At 48.0% G+C, this 12,548-nt stretch overlaps 5 protein-coding genes across 5 annotated transcripts, besides 2 other annotated features; 3 read left to right on the forward strand and 2 right to left on the reverse strand.

Moving 5' to 3' along the window:
• Window positions 1-34: 34 nt before the first annotated feature.
• Window positions 35-211: a sequence feature (Protein overlapping with rRNA (N7458_012602, KAJ5433446.1) was converted to a misc_feature.).
• A 24-nt stretch (window positions 212-235) lies between these two features.
• Window positions 236-370: a sequence feature (Protein overlapping with rRNA (N7458_012602, KAJ5433446.1) was converted to a misc_feature.).
• Window positions 371-1,865: 1,495 nt separating this feature from the next.
• On the forward strand, window positions 1,866-3,360 carry N7458_012603 (SNG1 family protein; the record flags this gene model as incomplete). Its single annotated transcript, XM_056915984.1, has 3 exons — window positions 1,866-1,968; window positions 2,049-3,134; window positions 3,209-3,360. 3 exons carry the CDS (start codon window positions 1,866-1,868, stop codon window positions 3,358-3,360), a joined length of 1,341 nt encoding a protein of 446 aa, XP_056760738.1.
• Window positions 3,361-3,717: 357 nt separating this feature from the next.
• Window positions 3,718-4,152, reverse strand: N7458_012604 (Con-6 family protein; the record flags this gene model as incomplete). The annotated part of the gene is made up of 3 exons (XM_056915985.1): window positions 3,718-3,802; window positions 3,886-4,011; window positions 4,103-4,152. 3 exons carry the CDS (start codon window positions 4,150-4,152, stop codon window positions 3,718-3,720), a joined length of 261 nt encoding a protein of 86 aa, XP_056760739.1.
• A 1,170-nt stretch (window positions 4,153-5,322) lies between these two features.
• Window positions 5,323-7,191, forward strand: N7458_012605 (phosphate:H+ symporter; the record flags this gene model as incomplete). Its single annotated transcript, XM_056915986.1, has 3 exons — window positions 5,323-5,855; window positions 5,921-6,420; window positions 6,491-7,191. 3 exons carry the CDS (start codon window positions 5,323-5,325, stop codon window positions 7,189-7,191), a joined length of 1,734 nt encoding a protein of 577 aa, XP_056760740.1.
• A 2,991-nt stretch (window positions 7,192-10,182) lies between these two features.
• N7458_012606 (HpcH/HpaI aldolase family protein) lies at window positions 10,183-11,141 on the forward strand (the record flags this gene model as incomplete). Its single annotated transcript, XM_056915987.1, has 4 exons — window positions 10,183-10,332; window positions 10,383-10,534; window positions 10,588-10,823; window positions 10,879-11,141. The coding sequence occupies 4 exons, from the start codon at window positions 10,183-10,185 to the stop codon at window positions 11,139-11,141; spliced, it is 801 nt and encodes a 266-aa protein (XP_056760741.1).
• An 88-nt stretch (window positions 11,142-11,229) lies between these two features.
• On the reverse strand, window positions 11,230-12,300 carry N7458_012607 (S66 family peptidase; the record flags this gene model as incomplete). The annotated part of the gene is made up of 1 exon (XM_056915988.1): window positions 11,230-12,300. One exon carries the CDS (start codon window positions 12,298-12,300, stop codon window positions 11,230-11,232), a length of 1,071 nt encoding a protein of 356 aa, XP_056760742.1.
• Between the last annotated feature and the right edge of the window lie 248 nt (window positions 12,301-12,548).

The following is a 12,548-nucleotide window of genomic DNA, read 5'->3' on the forward strand; positions in this document are numbered from 1 at the left end:
CTCTCTCTCACGATAATTAAATCTAAAATTAACCATGGTCCAGGCCTATTCCCCGCAGCCAGGATCACCAACCGGTCGCCTCGGGAGTGCTAGGGTAACGCAGATTTCTGAATCATATCGTCTCTCAATTATTTCAGAGGAATTGGGTATCAAGAAAGAAAATACAGAAGAACAAAAGCAAAAAACATACAACAGCCAGGATTCGCATGTGGTCACCCACCATACTACTAACTAGCCGGCGTGTGGCTTAAGTACGGCTGAGCGGACGGGAAGCCCTGTTCTCCACACCCTATGGTCGTATGTGCTAATCATGGACTCATGGAGAATCAACCAGGTATCGAAATCTATTTTAGAAATAAGTGCGAAATGAAGCGGAATTAGGTATTAACAAAGTCAAACGGTGGGGGTTACCATGGAACCACTATAGGATTTCCCTACGGCCACTACAAAGCTTATATAATATATCGCATGACCTCCAAGACGACCTACATTCCATGTTACCCTAGTAACGAATATGAAGTCTAAATATCAACAAAACCCTGCAAAATTTTCAGATACTATTTCATCTCAATCTATCCTGTTATCTATATGTCAATTTGATAGATCTGACCAGTCATCTAGTGTTGATATATTGACTATATAGGCACGTATTAGCCATATTATCTTACACCAGATCGAGAATATTACTTATGAAGCTAAAAGAGATAAGATTCAACAGCTTACTTATACATTCTCGCTACATTATAGGCTAATTACCAGACAAATCTCACACTACGCAGCTAATAAGATTAGAGAACAGGTAGATAAAGCTAAAAGAGCTACTTCTATCGCTCCGTTGCCTGCATATACAAGTGCTTTCTTCCGAACAATAGGCCTTCCTTGCGTGCATCAGATTAAGCAATAGCAAGATCAGGACCAACCAATTCCTTTATCAGCAATTCATCCATTTTAGAGGCTTAATATAGGTATAATAGAGGAAGCTAATTAGCTACCAATCCTTGAACCAAGTATGCCAAAGGTCAGATCGAAAGCAAATGAGATTAATACGCCTACTGCTGCTTCAGTGGCTAGTCTTATTAGTCTCAAGAAGAAGAAGGCCCCGCCAAAGTGTTCTAAATGCGGTGTGATTGGCTATACTATACGGGAATGTAAATAGAGCAGCTTTCTATTTGTTGAATTAGTTGAATTAGTATTAGATGGGATAAATCAATAGTGGTGAATTAATAGTAGATGAACGATGTTGGCTTTCAGGGGTCATGTGACGTATTATATAAGCTCCGTAGTGGCCGTAGGGAAATCCGGTAGTGGTTCTAGGGTGACCCGCTGCTGGTCCCTGGCGCTTGCTGTACTAGTATATATGTGTTCTATACCACCTGCCTGAAAGGCCAGGCTGCGATGGAGTATTTTCAACACCCGTGCGATCGATCCATTAAAGCCGACCGGGTAATGTAAGTGAAGAATTACTTCTCCGACCGAGGACGAACTGCCTTGAAATGAGTGTGTACGAAATGTCGAGGTTCGGATATATGGAAATATTCTCGGAATATACCCCGACAGCCATCAGCCAGCACGTCACATTTACCGACTTTATAAACACTCCGGCATAAATCTTATCCTGATCAACAAAATGCACCATTCATATAATTTTTCAACCACTGTCATTGGTGAGCACCGACTATCAACGTTTAATAAAGTTGAAAGGCGTCGGAGTTAAGTCAGGGTCCTGCCCAAAACAGCGTTCCTCCGAGCATTCCTTGAATCGCCGGAAACGGCTATCGATGACACGACTTTGATACTTGCCGATTTAAAATGCAGCGTATCGCCCAATTGTCGATGACGAAGACATACAGTGCAATATTAACGCAATGCCTGAAAAAGTAGAGGATCAGGCTGTACCGGCGGTGTCGTTCTTCGATCCTGCGTTGAAGGAGGTTCGTCGGCGGGTGTACTATCAATGGAGTCGAACTGGTATGTCAAGCTATTAATTTTTCGTTGGTCTTAGCAGCAATAAAGAGACATCAATCGGGGCAAAGCTAACATTTGTTCAGTGTCTATTCTCTGCATCTTTGTGTTGGTCGTGCTATCAATCTTCTGGGGCTCCCAATATAGCACCGAAAGCAAATATACCGAGCTCAAAGTCTGGGTCGTCGACTTTGATGGGAAAACAGACGACTATCGCACAAACAATCCTGTCATCGGTCCAGCTGTTGTCAACACTGCGCAGCAGTTTATCGACTCGTCAGACCTACATCTGGGCTACATCATCAAGAACTCCAGCACCTTCGACAATGATCCCTGGGCCGTCCGCCAAGCAGTCTACGACGAGCATGCCTACGCCGCAGTCATCGTCAACCCGAACGCAACCTCCCTCCTACGTGCTGCAATCACACAACACAATACAAGCTACGACCCTATCGGCGCCATCCAAACAGTCATCATATCAGCTCGCGACGAAAACACATACTACTCCTACGTCCTCCCAGACCTGGCCATCTTCCAAAGCAGCGTCCTCGCCTCCTTCGGCCCACAATGGGTCCAAAGCCTGATCACAAACGGCACAGATCTCACAACTATCCCCCCACAAACCATCAACCCAGCAATCGGCTTCACAAACATCGACCTCCGCCCCTTCACCCCAGCCGTCGCCACACCAGCCGTCACAATCGGCCTCATCTACCTCATCATCATCGCCTTCTTCAACTTCCCCTTCCTAATGCCCATCCACGCCCAACTAATCAAACCCTCCGCGTCAAACCCGCCTCTCAAAGTGCCCCAATGGCTCATCTGGCGTATCCTCTCCAACATCGCCGCCTACTTCTTCCTCAGTCTGTTCTACAGTCTTGTCAGTCTGGCGTTTGGCATTCCGTTTTCTAATTCGCCGGTCCCGGATACGGTTCCTGCTAATAACCCCAATGCATACGGGAAGGGTTCGTTTGTGGTGTTTTGGATGCTGAATTGGGTTGGGATGACGGCGTTGGGATTCCCGTGTGAGAATATGGCTATGGTGCTTGGGTTCCCGTGGAGTTCGTTTTTCTTGATTTTTTGGGTTATTACGAATGTGGCGACGGGGTTTTATGCCATTGAGTTGGCCAGTGTGTTTTATCGGTGGGGGTATGCTTGGCCTTTGCATAGGAGTAAGTTGCTACCGTTGAACTATCCAGAGTGGAAGGGTGATTGGATATATGCTGACATGCTGGTTTTCTTTTAGTTGTCGAGGCGCTCAGGACTATCTTATTCGGTACGCACTCGCGTATTGGACTTGATTTTGCGGTTTTGTTTATCTGGATTGCGGTGTCTATTGCGTTCTTCCCGGTTGCAAGCTTTATCATGGGCTGGAAGATGAGGCGTGGGTTGGCTTGAATTCAACGATCACGATGACGGTGCTATATATGCTATTCGCCTCTCCAGTACTGAGCATCGGCGTTGGTCTCCGTGGGCACCGCCTGCAGCGGGTGTCCTTCCGCAAACAAAAGAATTCTTGTTGTTCATATACTTCACTCTCACATAGACTTATCTTACAACATCGACGTCAAAACTCGTGATGAAATTTGATTTGAAATTTGATCAACTACCATATAATGATCACAATAGCTCCTATTCTTTGGAGACTCCAATTTATTCAATCTGAATACCTCTCCTCTTTACTCTAATAACAAATTCGTAGTATATATACTACACACCCCCCAAAAATATTCATCGTCTTCCCATCGCACCCGCTTACTCTGCAGGCTCACCCATCTCATTAAGTCTATCCTTCGCACCGCGACGGCCACCCTCAGAGACGCGAGGGTTATGCATGGCACTAGATGCGATCAGCAGAGGTTCTGTTTGGGGTCTTTTCGCGAAAGGACCAGTTTTGCGGGACAGGAGGGCTGGTGTACGTACGCTTTCAGTCCACGCTTGACGTTCTCGTCGTGGCGGTCATCGTCGCTGGCATAATTGGAGAGCTTCTCGGCTTCTTGTTGGGCGTGGGCTTTGGCCTCGTTTGAGACGCGGGGGTTGTGGGTTGCTCTGCACGGGTAAAATTAATATATTAGCATTTCATAATTTCAATAGAAAATCATAAGTAGTGGTTTTGGTTTTGGTTTTGGGCAAGCCTTACGCCTTGTAACCCCGCAGCTTGTTCTCGTCGCTACCAGTGTTGCGGCCCATATCGGATGGTGATCTGGATGGTTTGGATAAAACGTTCACCTTGACTGGTGTTGAATCGGGTTTGCGCTTCTTTTCTTCTCTTTCTTTTCTCAGTTTCGATAACCCCTGCTTTCCATCGGGGCTGTCTCTGTGGATGGATTCCCGGACTTATGTATGCGATATTGTGCGCCACGTGTGGCCAGGGTGGAGGCGGAGGTTGACGTTGTGGTGATGCTGGGATGACATGTCCATCTGTGATGTTTGGGATCCGTGGAAAGAGGCTGAACGGGTGTGGAATATGACTTGGGGATGCTGCAGATGTTCTTTACATTGATGATCCACTGTGGCAGTGGGGGAGATGCTTCTAGACCGGTATAGATTATGGATGGGCAGGGGTATGATTGTGATATACAGTGGCAGTTACGTTGGGCGGCGATATCGTAGTTGGCTCAGTATATAAACTAGAAAGAGGGATGATGTCAGGTGGAAATGTATCATTGATGAAATCATATTTGGAACTGTGTCGAACAACTTGGCTATTGTTGGTGTGGGTATATTACCTATCACCTATCACTATGTGACCAACGTGAGTTCAATAAAGAACCCTTGAAAAGGGGAATATGCGATCTTGATACATAATATTCATAATATTGTGCTTATTTGCCTGTATAAATGCATCATTAGTCAGAATTAAGCTCAAAGGTTAAGCTTTCCAACTGGCAGGTGCCACGGAAGGCAGGAACGGCCCTCCTCGCTCTTGCCCTGTGTAGTTATTTCCTGCTTCTTCCCCTCGTGCGTGAACTCCAGCCTCTTATTGGCCAATTTAGAAGTATAGCCCTCGAGACTAACGGTGCGGCTCTCCAAGGGTTGGCGGCTCATCACACGCAGTCCACCGAGTAACACTAACACACAGCAGTACACGCCCGATACCAAGCAGCAAATATCAACACTCAGTTTCCTTTCGCGTGTTCGGATCGGAACCTTCCTGCCTTCCGCCCTGCTTGGCCGTGTAACCGTCATCTCTCACTTGGTTATCCTCCGTTCACTCGTCCACGTCCCGTACTCTTCTTCTTCCTCCACCACCACCCTTCCCTCAGCTTTCTCTCTCCTCCTTCACCATCATCACCCTTCTCAGCCTCTGACATCCCTCGTCACGGTCGTTTTCATCTAAAATTCACCAAAACATCCGTCATGGCCTCTCAAGCTATTGACCCTGATATCGAGGCCGTTCCTCCAACCGATAGCGACCTGTCGTCCGTCGTCGACGTTCAGGAACGTCGCCGAGCTGCCCTGGCTCGTATCGATCAGGCCAAGTTCGGCTGGCACCATATCCGGGCTGTCATTGTCGCTGGTGTGGGCTTTTTCACGGATTCCTACGACATCTTCGCCATCAACCTCGCCGTCTCCATGCTGGGTGTCGTCTACTGGCAGGGGGCCAAATCCGGCCCTGGCAAGCTGCCTTCCAGTGCCGATACTGCTATCAAAGTTGCTACCTCTGGTGGAACCGTCATCGGCCAGTTGTTCTTCGGATGGCTGGCGGACCGCGTCGGCCGAAAGCGTATGTACGGCATCGAGCTGATGATCATTATCCTGGCAACCCTGGCTCAGGCCCTGTCCTCTGCTTCCCCCGGTATGTCCATCGTGGGTATCTTGATCTTCTGGCGCGTTATCATGGGCATTGGCATCGGAGGTGACTACCCACTGTCCTCCATCATTACATCTGAGTACGTTTCCTTCCGATGGATCAAAATACGTGCAGTGTGTTTACATCTTACTAACTTGGACCTAGGTTTGCCACTACCAAGTGGCGCGGTGCCATGATGGGTTCTGTGTTCGCTATGCAAGGAATCGGACAATTTGCTGCAGCCATCGTGGCTCTTATTGTCACAGCTGGTTTCAAGGAATCTCTCCAAACTGCCAAGGATGTCGCCCACTGCAGTGGTGTCTGCCAGCTGGCTGTTGACAAGATGTGGCGCACTGTTATCGGATTCGGCGCGGTACCTGCTTGTGCTGCCCTGTACTACCGCCTAACCATTCCTGAGACTCCGCGGTATACCTTCGATGTGACCCGTGACATTCTCAAAGCCGATGAGGATATTCGTGCGTACATCACGGGTCACCCGGAGGGTCATCCCGATGAGATTCAGCGTATCCGTGTTCTGCGCAACGAGAGTATCGAGTTCCTTGCACCCAAGGCAAGCTGGGCGGACTTCAAGTCGCACTACGGCCAGTGGAAGAACTTCAAGGTTCTCTTGGGTACTGCGGGTTCGTGGTTCTTCCTTGACATTGGTAAGCATCGTTCACTAGTCCTAACTGCTTGTGCTTGACGTGCATGATTCTAAAATTATCTCCTCTGTAGCTTTCTACGGTCTTGGTCTCAACAACTCCATCATTCTCAGCGCGATCGGCTGGACTGGAGGCAAAAATGTCTATGAAACCTTTTACCGCAACGCAGTCGGAAACCTGATTCTGGTCTGCGCCGGTGCTATCCCAGGCTACTGGGCCACCGTCGGAACTGTCGACACCCTCGGCCGCAAGCCTATTCAAATGGCCGGTTTCATTATTCTGACGATCATTTTCTTCATCATCGGTGGCGCTTACGATCCCCTCAGCAAGTCGCATGGTGGTCTACTTGCGCTGTACGTTCTGGCGCAATTCTTCTTCAACTTTGGACCCAACGCAACCACCTTCATCGTGCCTGGCGAGTGCTTCCCTACGCGCTACCGCTCTACATCTCACGGTATCAGCGCTGCATCGGGCAAAGTCGGTGCCATCATCGCACAGTGTGTCTTTGGACCCCTGGTGCACAAGGGTGCCAAGCCAGACTCCGGCGCCTCGCCCTGGCTCAACCATGTCATGCAGATATTCGGCGGCTTCATGTTCTGCGGTATTCTCACAACCTGGCTGATCCCGGAGACTAAGCGTCGTACCCTCGAGGAACTGTCTGGTGAGGATCACGGCTCTCTCCACGAGAACCTGACCGTTCAGACAGCAGAGAAGCCTGAGGAGGACAACCTGCCCAAGCAGGTTCCTGCTATCACCACCGTGCAGGGGGAGTGAATGCACAGTGTAACGCAACACTGAACTCGTCCATGCGCCAGCACTACCATTTCCGATTGCTTCAGATTCAGATGCAGCCCTCATGATGGGGATGCTTGATGCTTGGTGGGTAGTTTGACGGGAATGCTAGCCAACGGACTCGAGTGATTTTTCCTGTTCCGTTTTTCATTTTTTGTGCTCTATGATTTGTTGGGGGAGGTTCATGATATCTCAGGCTTGGGATGCGCTGATGCCTAGAGACTTATCTACTTTACCATAGTATCCATAACCAGGACCTGTTTTCTATGCCATCTAGCTGTTGCAGTGGTACTCAGATAATTCGCTAATTGGAAATGGAATCGCTTTTAATCTATCCAAGTTTTCTGAGTATTTATGCCTGAGTATTCTTTCTATGTCACATGTTGAGTGTGGTAGATATTTTCTGGAAGAGGCATGTGTTCTGCTTAAACGAGATACCGCTGGTGTGATCACTGTGTTCCAGGTTGTTAAGTCGGAGAATCTATGTTGTACTTGTACGATCGTGAGATACTACCTGACCACGCGAGCCTGCACGTGTTTCTTGCGGGTGGGCGGTTTTTATTCCGCATGTCTTTGCTAGGCACTACACTAATTGTGTGGACTGGATGGTCAACAATATTGGTGATCTGTTACATTGCGTCAAGTCAATGATGTTGCGATTACCTTGGCGACGCAAGCATCGAATCTAGAGACTGAAGACGGTTTAGTGGCGTCTAGTTATACTAAGATACTATTCTTGGCTGATTCGCTTTGCAAATTGAGCGAAAATGCAAAGATGTGCAGATTTTGGGTTTTGATGTCCAGAGTGGGTTGCTTGGTCGTTTTTGTACTATATGTTCTAATCAGCATTCCAATTTCCGACAGGTTTCGGGCCTTTGGCAGGGCTGACTGGGTCTGATCTAATATGCTCTGAATATATATTCCGTCATGCATCGCGCCTAGTGTGGCTTGTTCGAAGGATGGAAGTACGTAGGTCTCGCAGTATTTGGGATAACTTTCTTCCTCCGATAGATCATATGGGACTCGACATCCTGGTCGGTGTAGAAGGTTTGGAGCGCCCCGTCAAATTAATGAATCTTAATCCGCTCTCCGCTGAAACAGTGTGTATCGCCATTTCACGCAAAGTATTATATCGAATGTTTAAATCATGGTGCAACTGGTTGCCTTGAGCACCGAACAAAATTACCAGTAACCCCATCTTAAGACGTATCTTCAGAGGCGTAAGTAGACAGAAGAATCTCCTTTTCGGTCGCTTGTTGCTTTTGTTTCCTCTCCTTTCGTTTGTCCTTGATCTTCTGCACAATCCTCGTTTTCCACTCTAGAATTTGATCTTTGCCTATATCTAGTCCGACCCAAATAAGTACTGGCGGGACCATTGGCACGAGAATGTACCACGGTGGCAGTCGGATGCAATCTACATAGTTTATCTAAATCCAAATTTTGCAAGCGCGCTTGCCACCAGTTTCTGGTTGAGACATGGTAACTCTGAAATTTGAAAGGGAGAAAAGAGGTGATCAAGGATTTGAATGCGGTTTTGTTTTGCTTCTCCAAGCTTGACTGTTGTTCGCCTTTTAAATGTTCGACCAAGTACCTAGTGAGGCTGAGAACTTGAGACGTCTGGGCTGGGTAAGGGCGGGGCAAGGCTGACTGGGTCCGACCGGGGTCTTTGGGATCCTTTCATCTACCATATTGGGCGGAGAGAGCTCAATATGCAATTCACTCTAGCTGCTTATTGGTTATGGTCATTGCTGCCTCTGTGGCTCAGAAAAATGATGGAAATGCTTGCGGCTCAAGGCTCACAGAATATGTCCTCCGGATATACCTCTAACCCCCTTTTCTATCCAGCCAAACCTAGGCAAGATTCGGGCGAGGATTCCGCTAAACTCCTTTGGTCATTGACTTAATCAAGGTAGACAAGAAAATAACACAGAGTGTGATTTTGAGATTGGACAAGAGAGCTAGGCACTCCTCGATTCTAGGTATCCGCTGTTGTTCTCAGTCGAAGATCAAGTAGATATATAACGCTGAAAGACGACCAGCTGGGCAGTTCCATCCCGTCACTGCTTATGGCACCGTGATGGAAGTAAGTTCAATCAGACCATCGGAAACCCGCGAAGCAGTGAAATTGCTGCAGGGGGAGTTTCGGGTGAAAAGGAAGAAGGCCAACCCCTCGACACATGCCTGACCATCGGCAACGGCCAGCGCTGTACCACTCTCCCGCACACAGGATTGACGCTTTAAGGGATTACCCGGGACTTACCGCAAAGGATGAACTGCCCCTCAAAACTGGATTCCGATCGTCACTTTTTGGTGCCATCAACTTGGTGCATGAGCATCGACAGGAGTCGCATGGACGAAGCGAAATCCACGGCTCGGGGAAATGCTCCTTCGCCGAGTCTGACTGTTGACTTCGGACATTGACTAATCGGGCGATTTTATAAGCCACTCATTGATGGTAATTACGATTTTCGGCCACATTGTAGCCGTAAATATGTTCTGCTTATTTGATTGCATTTTGCTAGGAGATGCTGTCTGGAGGATGGCTCTAGACTGGGGTTTCTTTGAACGCATAAGGAGGTTGTTTCACGAAAGATCTGCAAAAACTCCTTGTCAGTATATCCGAATATAACGTTAAAACTGACAAGTTCGAGGCTCAATGTAATTTTTAATTATTTTAGCTGGCATAGAACCACTCAATGCCGCGTCCGTAATTTAAGATCGGCCTAGGTTGAGTTCTCGTTCGGGTCGATTCTAGTTTCCCGACCATCTTAATCAATCGAACATGATCGCTTTAGTGATGTTCGTACAGCTACCCTTTAGAAAACCTTTGATCCTGATAATATCTTAACTTCGCAAGGTTTGCATAGACCCCCTTCTTTACCCTTGACGCGGCGTTGAAGTTCAACAATATCTGCAGAGATATCTCTGGAATCTTCTTGATAACATCGATCAGCCAGATATTTGCAAGCACAAATGTCATTTCCATCAGCAATGAACACGGTGGTTCATAATCCACAGCTCCGTCTGCTCAATGCTCTGCGGGCAAATGCTAAGCCTATTATGACCTTTCTGGGCTTGCCATCTTTTCGTGCGGCGCAGATTGTCGCGCAGACTGGCGTTGATGTAAGTTTTCAGATTTCCCATACTCAATACAAAAATTCATGTCAATCCAGGGTATAATCATTGATTGTGAACATGGTCACATTAGCGATGATTCAATGCATAGTGCAACCGCCGCGATCGCTGCTTTAGGAGTGTCGCCCCTTGTTCGTCTCAGAATGACTCACGCTGATTTGATCAAAAGAGCCCTGGATGCTGGTGCGCAGTAAGTATTCCACCCAAACCAATCAGAATGTTCATTGACTCAGTAAATCAAAGTGGTATTGTTGTACCACAAATCAATACTGCCGATGAAGCCCGGGATGTTGTCTCGTATGCTAAGTTCCCTCCACAGGGTGCCCGAGGACAAGGATCGGCCTTTCCAGCAATCGCCCACGGCATCGATCTACCAACGTATATCAAGACAGCCAATCAGACGCTTATTACCTGTCTGCAAATTGAGTCGAAAGCTGGAGTTGAGAACGTCGAATCTATCTGTGCTGTATCTGGTGTCGGTGAGTATCGAGCCCTCTTCAAATTCTCCGAATCTGCTAACTGAAGAATGTCAAGATATGATCTTCATTGGTCCTAATGATCTTGCCTTATCTATTCTAGGCTACGTTCCAGCCAGAGGTGATGAACCTGATTTTGTTGAGGCTATCGAGAAGATCGTCGCTGCGGCCAGAAAGCATGGTAAATGGGTTTCCCGTTTATCGAATACTGGAGCCTTATGCAAGGAGCACTTGAAGACTTTTGACAGTGTGGCCTTGAGTTATGATGTTCGTGCGATTCAGAATTGGTACACGGTAGAGTTGCAAGCCGCACGCTCATAAGACTACGGAGAGTATATGTGCATTCCCGTTTCCACCTGAGTGCCATCATGTCTATCCCAAAGATATTATGATGGATTCTTACCCGCATTCATTTATTTTCCACACCACTCTCCAAAACAACCCACTCATCCCTCTCACTATCCAGCCGACACAGAGCGTCAAGCGGAACTGTCAACATAGGATCGGTATGGCCGACATCCACACCAGCAAGAATAGGAAAGTCGTAGCCCTCGGTGAGTTCAAGCACCATATTCTCCCACTCAGCCACCTGTCCCTCTGTGTGTCTATACGGTCGGCCCAAGATTAAACCAGTAATATCGTCCCACACTCCTCGCATCCCTAGATCCGCCAGGTTCCAGCGGGCCAGTTCTAATGGCCAGGGACTGTCGAGTGTCATGCCTTCGGGGAGCTCGAGAAGTAAAATTCGGTCTTTGTATGAGACCTCCCACGGTGTGCCGAACAGCTGCAAGGTGCTAGGTAAACAGCCTCCAAAAATACGGCCATGTGCTAGCCCAGGACGAAGCCATTTCCAGCCAGGAGAGGGTTTAGTCTCACGGGCGCGTAGGTTGCCAGGTTCACCGGACCAATCGAGGAACTCATCAGTATAATGAGTCGCGCGAGGCATGGGCCCAACTTCTTCGCTGGGTGCGTTGCTCTCTTCCCGCTCCGCGACTAGTACACGCAGAAAGTGCTCCCAGGTGAAGTCCAGCGGAGCAGGATATTCCCCTAACTGCGTAATTGCACTCGGACCATAGAAAGTCCGTAGCCCGGAACCAGCAAGCAACGCATGATGAAACAATGTAATATCAGAGCTCCCTATAAAAATCTTAGGATGCTCGCGAATCAACTCGTAGTCAAGGTGGGCCAGGATCTCATTAGCAGTCAGCCCGCCAATACAGCATATAATAGCGCGCACTTCATCGTCGCGAAAAGATTCATGTATTTCATCCACTCTTGTCTTGAGAGCAGCACGGAATGAGGTTGTAGGGAGTTCAGGGGTATAGATTTCGCGGATACGGAAACCTTGGGCTTCGAGGAAGGCACGTGCTCGGGCAATACGTAAAGGGAAGATGTGATTGATACGTGCAGAGGGAGCGATGAAGGCGATGGTATCGCCACGCCGAAGGGCCGCGGGCACCAAAGAAACCGAATTCTGCATTCTGATAGATATTGATTCAGAGTGTTGAAAGAACGGGGCGCGCAATCAGAATGCAGGGAGGGTTGTTAAATAGACAAAAAATGGGAGATGACTCATAATTCAGCTGGGTTGAGGCGGCGGCTAACTCGTTTCTTAAACAAAGGTCATCAAAGTTCTAGATAGCCTTTCCACATGGATATTAAGTAAGAAGGAGAATTCAACGAACAAGGGAGTAGTAGTCAACATAGTGAGTTAACTATACGGCGACC

This window comes from Penicillium daleae (genome assembly GCF_028827525.1).
Source record: "Penicillium daleae strain IBT 16125 chromosome Unknown utg000009l_segment0_segment0, whole genome shotgun sequence".
Classification (NCBI taxonomy): Eukaryota; Fungi; Ascomycota; class Eurotiomycetes; order Eurotiales; family Aspergillaceae; genus Penicillium; species Penicillium daleae.